The sequence below is a fragment of the Watersipora subatra genome, chromosome 2 (genome assembly GCF_963576615.1).
Source record: "Watersipora subatra chromosome 2, tzWatSuba1.1, whole genome shotgun sequence".
In the NCBI taxonomy this organism is placed as follows: Eukaryota; Metazoa; Bryozoa; class Gymnolaemata; order Cheilostomatida; family Watersiporidae; genus Watersipora; species Watersipora subatra.
This window is the reverse complement of record NC_088709.1, coordinates 71,023,574-71,034,944: the sequence shown is the minus strand read 5'-3', so window position 1 is coordinate 71,034,944 and position 11,371 is coordinate 71,023,574. Positions and strand designations below refer to the sequence as shown.

General features: G+C 35.4%; 1 protein-coding gene across 1 annotated transcript; it reads left to right on the top strand.

The window, feature by feature from the left end:
* The first annotated feature begins 506 nt into the window (after positions 1 to 506).
* LOC137387129 (uncharacterized) lies at positions 507 to 11,318 on the top strand. Its single transcript, XM_068073442.1, has 3 exons — positions 507 to 646; positions 6,974 to 7,323; positions 10,567 to 11,318. Exons 2-3 carry the CDS (start codon positions 7,023 to 7,025, stop codon positions 10,851 to 10,853), a joined length of 588 nt encoding a protein of 195 aa, XP_067929543.1. The 5' UTR covers positions 507 to 646; positions 6,974 to 7,022; the 3' UTR covers positions 10,854 to 11,318.
* The last annotated feature ends 53 nt before the right edge of the window (positions 11,319 to 11,371 follow it).

Genomic DNA, 11,371 nt, shown 5'->3' with positions numbered 1-11,371 from the left:
TGATACTCTACCTATCCTAGAAACAACTAAACAGGAAAGATGTTGACACCTAGTAGACAAATTATTTATCACAATCCGTTGCCCCAGGAGGACTATCTCGTCTAACCAATAATGACCAGAGAACTCTTTTGACCATTATACCCAGTGCCCATCCCTTTGAGCCGCGAAGACCACCCAAGGGAAAAGGAAAACAATCCTAAGGATTATGCAATGACTCAAGCTACACATGTGGTAACTCTCAGCAGGTCCAGATAAGAAGCGCAGAGATGCATATACAAACATTTGAACAAGCTGTTGCCAGTGGGCCATTGGGACCATGCGAGACCACGTATTAGCTTATGCCAGGAGAACATCAATAGTTCCTTATCATTATAGGAATTCTACTTTACTATAAAGCAAGACGCTTCCTCTAGAAGGTGGCTAATTTTTAGCCTGAGATATAGAGCGGTGAAAGAGTGAAAAAGGGTCAGGGTACATCAGCTAGACAGTTACAAGGGGTCAGAGCACATTAGCTAAGAAGCCTGGAAGGATAAGAGTGTACCAATTCAAGATTGAAGTAGATCCTACCTACTGTTACCCAAGAGAAGAGATTGTTTATGCTACATAAGGAGGTTCAGGGATGCTGATTTGATGCTAGTGTAATAAGGTAAGTACAAAATATTACATATACGGCAATCCTTCATGTGTTTTTCTTACAGTTAGTCTGAGATATGGTCATTTTTACAGTAGGATTGTTTGTAAAGTTGGCTCTATGGTTGTAATAGTTCTTTTTCTCCTCTTGTTGGCATTAACATAAATGTTGTGGTATTCAATTAAAATTTCTTATATAAGTGTATAGTTCACAAATCTTCGGAAATCAATTGAGCTTGCTATTGGCAAACATGAAGCGCACAGTAGAGTAATATACCAAAGTGTATTAAGTTAAGCTGTGAAAGCTAGTAGTCAAAAGCATATTCATAGAGCAATTTTACCGCATATACTTTCACAATATTACTTTGTGTATTATTACATAACTGCTGAATAATGTAACATATGCTGCTTGCTTTTTGGAGTTTAATTTGGAATTACTTTCAACTTGTTTTTGATAATTAACTTAGTACAAAGGATCTTCTAGCCTATCTCCTTGGGCACCAAGTTATATCATCAAATATAGATAGTGAATTAGATAACACTTCAACTCGGTTTGTCTTTCAAATTTTACTGCAGAACCAGTGAAATAGCTTTAGGTTTGAGTGGGGTGTTGAACAAAGTCTACTGATAAATATATAAACAAAAGGATAGTTCTGTGGGTAGTTTAAATGGTTAAACCTGACTTACTATCTTCCAACTTAACTGGGTTAAGTAGCTACATGTATATATACATGTACATACATGTATATGAATGACAACTATACTAGCTATGTGAATAGAGCAGTGCTTCTCTATTTGTTTTCGTCATCGAATCCCCTGACGAAGGTTATTTTACACCCTTTGTTTTGAATAAAATAAAACACTATTTTATTGGAAGGTCATTCTAAAAAGAGTCTAATAATTTCCCACCACAGCAAAATTTAAAGAAAAACAACTCAATTTGTGATCGTTGACTGTTGTCCTGCTTCTTTTCTGCTATTATCTGTGGTTCCTTTTTGGATGAGTGAAATGCACAGATCATTTTCAGATTTACCTCATTTTGTATTTATTTTTTATGTATAGAAGAGGTGGAAATTGATTCCTGCACCCCCTCACCCTCCCCCCTTGCAAACAACAGCTCACACCTCTAAGCGTCCCGACCTAAAGCTAACTGACAAGCAGAATAAATGAGCATGTCTTAGTGTTGTGTAATACAATAGCTTACTTATTAACCTCGCCACCACCAATGTTACTTTTTTTCTTTTACTCTCAGTAAATGTTTAGTAGTATCAATTAAATCAACTCTCCTCTTAGTTGTAACATTTTGTTTATTAAAGCAGCAGCTCACTTATAGAGCTTGCAAGACAAAAGCTGATGTTTTCATGGGAGTTCTTGACAAACCTTTTTATTTCCTGCTAAAAATAATGTTTCTGAAGCCTGTGCTTCTATATGAATGTTCATGTCAAACAGGGGCACTTTAGCTTAAATAATTAAATCATGGAACTAGTTCTTTAGAGGGTAACTAAGAATCTGGCCATCAAATACAATAGCAAAGACTCATGTATAGTAAATGTTGGTTCACTCACTGGACAAACAAACTGGATTATTTTGTTTCCTTCGCCAAACCCCATACAACTGAGTAGGGCAATCTTGCACTCCCTTGTTTTGAATGAAAAAAAAAAGGTTTTAAACATATTAAAAAACAGACATATTCAGAATATATGAAAACATTATGTTATTAGATGGTCATTCTAGGAAGAGTCTAATGTTTTCACGCAGCGGCAACATATAAAAACAACTCACTTTATGATTTTTGACTTTTCCTGCTTCTTTGTATTATCTGATTGAAAATTGGTTCCTTAAGGGTAAGTAAAATGCACAGCTCGTTTGGACAATTGATGGCATTATGATATTTAGTTTTGACGTCCTAAAGAGATACAATTATGTATCTGTGTAGGCGAGATTTCGTGACGACATAGACACTGTCTCTGACTTCACAATTGATTCCTGCACCCAACGAACAACAGCTTTATAATAATTAAAAGCCTATTGCAATTTGGCTACAATTAATTAAACAAAGAATGTGTGTCATGAGTAGAAGATGCTTGGTTTTTGATGGTGACAAATTTTGAATGGTGTTCTTTACAAAATATGTGATTGGTGAAGCAATGTGCTTGCAGTACTGTATTGCTTGCAACTATTGGCTGAAGTGGTTGGGGGCCTTCAGGGGCCTTCCTTAATCTCAAAGGTCCATAACTTTATATGACTGCAGTAAACTTTAAACTTATTGCCTTTATAAGTATAACAGGAAATTTGGAGAAGAGACTTTGGTTTAGCTATCACTCTCACAATATCGTCAATTATTGGTAATCAATCCATACATACAGCAATGCTAACAGTGCAAAACCTTTGTCTAGACAAGCAGAAATTTGTCTGAAGCAGACTTGTCTCAAGCACTTGTCAAAACTTGTCTCGGCCTGCTAAAATTAGAACAGCTAATTACAGGTGTCCACATCTAGTTTTGATAATTAGTTAACTACTAAAGTTAATAAGTAGTACTTCTGTCTTGGCAGTCTCTTGACCCCTTACATAGAGCTATTTCTCTTTGAACAGAAACTATCTAACATCATAGCGGATAAACAGGCAGAAATAACACCGAGGCACTTATCATTTGTGTGTCTCTCCTTTGGTTACCTCTTTGTTAAATCTACTTACATTGTAGTTACATTGAGAGCGTTTGGGTAAACATATTTGGCAATAAATATACGAAAACTCAGTGCAAACAAACACGCAAACTATTATCAAAGCAAGTAAAATTTTTATGGAGAAATTACATGAAAGATTTGTGAGTTACACAACAGTACCAATCAACAGCGAAGACGAAAACAGCCGATCTCTTTGTCTTCAAAATTTTAAGCCAACAATATTGCTTTAATTGGGAGACCAATAGTAATACAATTAGAAGATGGTGAACTTATTTGAATCTCTTCAAAGAATCCAAACATAACGACTCTGAATTTTAAAAGAACACTCGAGCTCTTTGCTTGTAACTTTAGAAATCTGAAGGTTAGATCTTGAGGTATAAAATGACTCTAGTTAGTAGTTCAATGTCAGTGCATGCGTATAGCATCATACTACACCTATTATACGCTACCTATTATACTCCACCTATAATACCCTACCTATTATACTCCTCTTATTATACTCTACCTATTATACTCTACCTATTATACTCCACCTATTATACTACACTTATTATACGCTACCTATTATACTCTACCTATTATACTCCTCCTATTATACTCTACCTATTATACTCTACCTATTATACTCTACCTATTATACTCCACCTATTATACTTCACCTATTATACTCTACCTATTACACTCCACCTATTATACCCTACCTATTATACGCTACCTATTATACTCCACCTATTATACTCTACTTATTATACTCCACCTATTATACTCCACCTATTATACGCTACCTATTATACGCTACCTATTATACGCTACCTATTATACTCTACCTATTATACTCTACCTATTATACTCTACCTATTACACTCCACCTATTATACGCTACCTATTATACTCTACCTATTATACTCTACCTGTTATACTCTACCTATTACACTCCACCTATTATACCCTACCTATTATACGCTACCTATTATACTCCACCTATTATACTCTACCTATAACACTCCACCTATTATACGCTACCTATTTTACTCTACCTATTATACTCTACCTATTATACTCCACCTACTATACTCCACCTACTATACTCTACCTATTATACTCTACCTATGATTACTAGTATATCATCTAAGGTATAACATGATACTTTACCTATGATTACTAGTATGTATATCATCTAAGGTGTAACATGGTACTCTACCTATGACTAATAGTATGTGAATCATCTAAGTTATAACATGATACTCTATCTATGATTACTAGTATGTATTTCATATAAGCTAATACATGATAGTCTAACATCCAACTAAAGCAGCTCTTGTCTCAGTAGTTGACCTTACTAAGAAAGCCCTATTTGGATCTAATTCTATTATTAGCTTCAATTTTGGATCAATAAAACAAGGTCTCTGTTTAGCTACACAGAAAATGGACGCTACTTAACTCTAACTAGGTTAAGGAACACTGAAAGTGATTCCCTCATATCTTCGGTTGTCTGCAAAATCTTATAAGACCAGTTCCCAACGCTTGAATTTAAATGCATTAGTTTGATATCTATTTGGTAATCCTCCTTCAAGCTGCGGTCGGAGTCAGAAATCACTCAAATCAAAGTTTCATAAAACATTAACTTAGTTACCAACTAATGAATACGGATATGTTTATCAAACAAATAATAGTTTGTTCTGAACATTTTATCTGATAAAACAATAAGTTATTTTAAAGACAACATTTTAGTTTTCCGGAAGACTTCAGTCCCCGGTTTCTTGATCCGACCCTATAATTGAAGTATAAAAGCTCATTTACCAGGTAAAACAGTCTTTAGTATCAAAATATTAAACTTCCTAAAGAATTATTCAAAGTATTCTGGGTTGGCAGCTTAAAATATATGCCCAAGAAAGAAGTTATATGTCAGGGCATGACCTTTGTTTTTTTTATCTGCAAACTCTCAGCTGTCGGCAAAGATTTTTCCTCTTTGTGCTATCACAACATTTGATTGAATATGTTTACATGTATATCTTCTTTTTAGGTTTCCTCAAGCTTGTAATATGGCCCTTTTGATGATTAGAATATCATGACGATTTCAACCTGCATTAGCTTTCAACATGCTAATATTCTATTACCCTTGTTTTCTGCTGCTCCAAACCAGACTATGTTTGTTCCGCACATTGACTATGGTATATCGATAGATTCCCCCTTTCCTTAAACCTATGATAAACTGAAGATTATTAGGCTATGCTAACATGTCGATGCTGTAAGACATTTAGAGATGTGATGGCTAAATGTCAAACTAAATGCATACAAAAATATCTAGAACTTGTAAAATGCTTGTCCAGCCAAGCACTTTACAAGGCAGCAATACCCAAGCTATTCAATTACGTTGCGGCTGATGCCAGAGTGTAAAGAAGCATTAGCTCGAGGCTGTTGTCTAATGATTTCTTTAAAGCGCATGCAAGAAGTTTACATAAAGGATTATAGGTTCTAGTAACTAATTATGTGTAGGAAATATCCCATCATTTCTGTCATCTATTTTAGTAAGCGATTTACTACTAGACACATTAAACCACATAACTACAGTAATGGCTAGTCTTCTATTTTCTATTTTGTATTACTTTACTGGCAATAATTTTGTTTCACAAAAAAATGTTTTCCAAATTAGGCCATACAAGAATCATAAAAAATAAAAAAGGGCAGCAGTTAGTCAATAAAAAAGCATTTAGAATACATTTCTCTGCTAAGAGAACGAGTATGATGAAAGATTAGTATTAATTAGATTAGGTATAAAGTATCGTTAATTAGTACAACATAGTATAATATATTTCAGTCAAATGTATAGTCAAATATAACTAGCCAAATGCACTGCGTTGCACAGGTATTAAAACAGCTTAAAAACAGGTGCAGGTATTAAATGTAGTTGCCTGCCACTTGCCATTAGTCTGGCACATTGCCAATGGCTAATTTGAGTAAGCTAGTATCCATATTGCTAAACTTACTAATAAGAGCCATGAGAGCAAGCTTTAGTGACGTTGGGCTGTAATGTAATGCAGGTTTGCTATGCCTATTTTAACTGACATAACGACTCATATCACCCAATGCATCCATCAATCTCGCGCTCAATGGGTTAGCGCACCGATTGGGGAATGGGAGTTTCTGAGATCAAATCCTTTGTGATGTGGATTCTTCAATTCATGGTTTTAATAGCTATTGTCGAACACACCGAAACACAAATTTTGAGATTTATCTATACAGATTTTATGTATTATATATAATACCACATAATAAAACATAATATAATACGGTAGAATGTAATATCATACAATGTGATTAAATTTTATGCATTGTCATGGAATGTGATTTAATATTACATAAAGCAATTTAATTTGATATATTATCATGTAATGCAGTGAAATAGAATATAATGTGATGCAATGGAACTGGAAGTGGTTTAATCTAAAATAGTGTATTATAATATATCATAATATAATCTGTTATGATATGATTAAACAAATTATAATATATTATAATATTATAAAATACAATATAAAGTAGCAATACAATATAATACAAAATAATACTATATCATAACATGTAGTATGCTATAATATAATAATCGTTACTAAAAATAGAAATCAATGCATAATATTTTATGAGAATCTTAATTGTAGCAAAGAGATTAATGATCCTGACTTAATTGACAACCTGCTACAAGTAATAATGGACCAAGTGACAACTGACGCTGGGTTCTCTCACAAAAAACCTCTCTACTCATTTAAAAAACTGCCCAGCAGCTCTTCAGACGAGAAACCATCTGCACCAGAAACGGAAAATGACAATGTTGACACAGGATTGCGTCGAATTAAACAAACAAAAAAGAATTCTGAGAGGGTACCGGTGAGACGAGCTCGTCACTCTGCACCTGACTTGAGCTTTGGAGGTCGAGTAGACATGAGCCTGCTTGAAGTTCGTAGACTCGGAAATGTTATGGATTTTAAGGAGAAACCACTCAAGTACCCAGGTAAGCATGGCATGCTACTAGATTTCAGAATTTGATAACATCTAATTTTGGCGCTAGTCAACCAAATGGTTATTTGAATCCTTGAAGCTGACTAAAGGAATTGTGGGACAGCTCAATGTTTAAGGGTAGCAACTTTCAGCTTAAAGCATCATGCAGGATGATGATACTTGCTGGTGTTTATATTTTTATTGGACAATCAAGTTGTGCATAACTGTGGGGGTTGTCTTTTACTACAACTTTCCGGAAAAGAGAAATGTTTGTTTATTCCTAACAGTGTTCACCCAGGAAGCGCAAGTGATGCAAAAATGCTCTAATCAAACATAGCAAGCAGAACCTTATGCAAATGTCATGAAGGTATGAGTGTAACACTTTGGTGTCAGAAATCAACATGAGTTCGATCGACTTAGGTGCACAGGGTTGACTGTACAGTTTAAGTGGTGGCTTGAAAGCTCTTCAGGACACTTTCTAGTGTATAGCATCAACAGCAATATTTTTCTGTTAACTTCTTTATTGCCACTAGTAGTTCAAGCTTTCAAACTATACAGCGTAGCTGTTCCCTAGTGGTCTAGAACGTTCCTTAGTGGTCTAGAACATTCCCTAGTGAGCTAGAATGTTCCCTAGTGGGCTAGAACGTTTCCTAGTAGGCTAGAACGTTCCGTTGTAGTCTAGAATGTCCCTAGTGGTCCAGAACGTTCTTTAGTGGTCTAGAACGTTCCCTTGTAGTCTAGAACGTCCCTAGTGGTCTAGAACGTTCCCTAATAGTCTAGAACGTTCCTTAGGAGTCTAGAACGTTCCCTAGTGGTCTAGAACGTTCCTTGGTAGGCTAGAACGTTCCCTAGTGGTCTAGAACGTTCTCTAGTGGGCTAGAACGTTCCCTTGTAGTCTAGAACGTCCTTTAGTAGTCTAGAACGTTCCCCAGTGGTCTAAAACATTCCCTAGTAGTCTAGAATGTTCCCTAGTGGTCTAGAACACTTCCTAGTGGGCTAGAACGTTTCCTAGTGGTCTAGAACACCAGACCTGCTAATAAAAACAGATTGCAATTTAGCTTTAAATTTTGTAATTTTGTTAATCAACTTTATTTTGTAAAACACTTGTAGCTGATCAAGTGACATTACTTTTCGATTCATTTTGTAATCGAACATCTTCCATGTTTTCATCAAAATGTTGTGTGGTGATCTAATCTTTATTGGTAAGTGAACATCGCGACAAACATTTCCAGTATTTTGCTCTTTTTGGCACTTGGAAACAATTTCAATCTGCTGATAAGTAGATTCATTCATGGGTATTATTTTAACTGGAAACATAATCTACAACACTCGCTTGACTTATCATTGGGAATAGCAGTAAGTATAGGGAATTGGAAAGAGGAATGTTAGTCAGCGAATCCTTGTTATACCCGTAAGCCGTCCTTAAGGAATTGGGCATGTCATCATGATTGCATTGAATAGGTATTGTCTAATGGATTGGAATAAGTCCAGTAATTACTGTTGACTGTGACATGGATCGATTGATAGCATTGTGTTGTCCCACTCTCAGAATCTAGTTACTGGTTTCTATATTTGATAAATCTGGTATTGTATTGTAACCTGCCGATGGGCTAGCATGTAACCTTGAGACAAATAGAAGAGTAATTAGTGTATAGATCAGGGCTCGTAAGTTTCACGCAAATTGGGATTGCCAAAGGCAGGAACTACAATTCAGTCATTTTCTCTATTGATTTATCATGCTTAATAGGTTTGACAATGCCATGCCACATCCTTGAATGTTGTCATGTGACAATAAGCAAAGATATTCATAGATCAATTATGTAGAGTTAGTATTTTTTAGCCACATATGCAAACAAGAATGACGCACTCATAGAGTTATGCAAATCTTAGTCTACTTCCCTAGGGTCTCTTGGGTTTTCTTTGCACTCCAAAGACACTTAGTGACCATTTTTAATCAAAGAAAGATATGATGTTTTGACCATCAAGATGATTGCCTTTCTTTAGCTCTTTTATGCTGAAAACAGCAGTTGTCCTCTCTTTAGCTCTTTTATGCTGAAAACAGCAGTTGTCCTCTCATAAATAGTTTGGTAGAAAGTCAGCAACATCTATCAATTTTTAAACACCGAAGGGCACTAAAGATAAAAGGGTGAGGCGAATAGTTTGTGTGATTTTTGAAGGAAAAAATAGCTTTTCACATTAAAATATTTGAATACAACTTTCAATGCACTGAATTTGCTGAGCTCAAGCTTCTTTATTTGCATTCTAGAAATTAATCGGCAAGAAAGCAAACAAGTTTGGTAACGAATTATTATATCATAATATAATGCCAAAAATTTTCAAACATTATTGATAGAGCGAGGTAATGTAGTAATGGCAAATGAAATCTAAATTATTAGATCTCACTTTCTAATCATGTCTGTCTGTTAGTCTACATAAACAATATGCCTTTCCATGTTAATCAGCCAATTTCATCCGAATTTCCCATGTATATTCTTTGTGCCTTTCACCGGGTTGCTAGAAATATTTGGTTTTAAAGTTCTGTTTGGTTCCTAAGAATCAACCTTTTAAACTTACACCTTCAGGCTGTCCGATTGAAAATAAATGAAATCTCGGGCACAATCAGCTTATTGTTAGTCTTGGATAAGTTAATTTTTTGTCAAATTCACCGACTTTATTGTTGAAGAAGTGAAATAAGTAAATGCTGAAAATATAATAATCAACAATGAAAATATTGTTACTAGCATAATCAGAACTCAGCTAAAAAATCCTAAAAAGTTAAGCTTGCTGACAGTCAACAACTACATTTCATGAATCAGGATCAAAATATGAAGAGTAGAGGAAACACCACCGAGAGTAGGAGTTATCTGCTCAGTCAAAGGAATGCTGCACATATCTGCTACTTCAAAAATGTTTGCATTAACGAAAATGAATAAATGGTACTTGATGAAGCGCGGACTCTACCACGCCTTTATTGTAAATAGCCAAGCAAATTTCAGATTGAAAACACCTTTTAATATCAATTCTCTTTTAACTGTGAACCAACTACAATAAAATGGTACTTTTTCTGAGACTGGCGCAATACAACTACCTACTAAGTACAGGCATCGTAGAAGTATAACCTACCCACAGTTATGTGGTAATATTCTCACCAGAAACTTACAAAAAATATTTAAGTTGATGCTACCTGGTCATACATCTACAAAGTCTTGTATAGTTGGAGGACGGAATCTAGAATCAGGGTCATGAACTTTTGTAGTGAGACGGGCCTCTCTCGGCACTGAGCTCGAGCATATTGAGGAAGAAGAAGGTGGAAATGATGGAGAAGGTGATGAAGCTTTGCTCAACAGACTATCACTGAGTGAGCGACTTTTAGCCCAGCCTCTTCGGCTGCCACCAATATTTGAAAACCAAGGCTATAAACCTCAACGAAGAGACTTCACACAAAAAGCGACCGATGGCAGTCACATAGATGTGACGGATGCAGTACAGCTTAGATATGTCAGGAATGGTCCAGATAACAGACGAAGAAAGATGTCCATGTAGCTTACGCAAGAAGTCAGTTAGAGCATGAACGAAGTTCCCTATTGACTGTGTCGAAATGAGCATAACACGCGACTCTGCGTTAAAAGTCAAGCTCAAGGTCAAGGGCAGCCCAAAGAACTGGGTCTGTTGGTAGTATAAATTTTAGGGTTTACTTTAAAAAAATGCAATAATAATGTGGAAAACATGGAGCCTATGAAATGATAGTACATAGTTATTTATTAATGATTAAAAGTTTGCTCAGAGAAGCGACTACAGAGCTTTTGACGTAGAGGCTAGAAAAAAGATTCCTCAGCTACCCACTATCTACGTACATGCCAAATTAACATTCCATCTCTCAGAATACCTTATGACACCAAATTCAAAATACATATGTAGCAATATGTGCTAGCTTGAAATAGTAAATGGTTTTAGACGACTTCCATATTTTGTATTAGTAACCATTAGCTGATTGTCTAGGGAGACTAAGAAAACGTGTCATGTAAATAAATATTCATCTGATCTGCTAAGCTTGTCTCTTG

Coding starts and splice junctions, on each gene's coding strand:
- LOC137387129 (XM_068073442.1), top strand. CDS start 7,023: ATGGACCAAGTGACAACTGACGCTGGGTTCTCTCACAAAAAACCTCTC. Junction 7,324..10,566: donor GAAACCACTCAAGTACCCAG/GTAAGCATGGCA, acceptor GAACTTTTGTAG/TGAGACGGGCCTCTCTCGGC.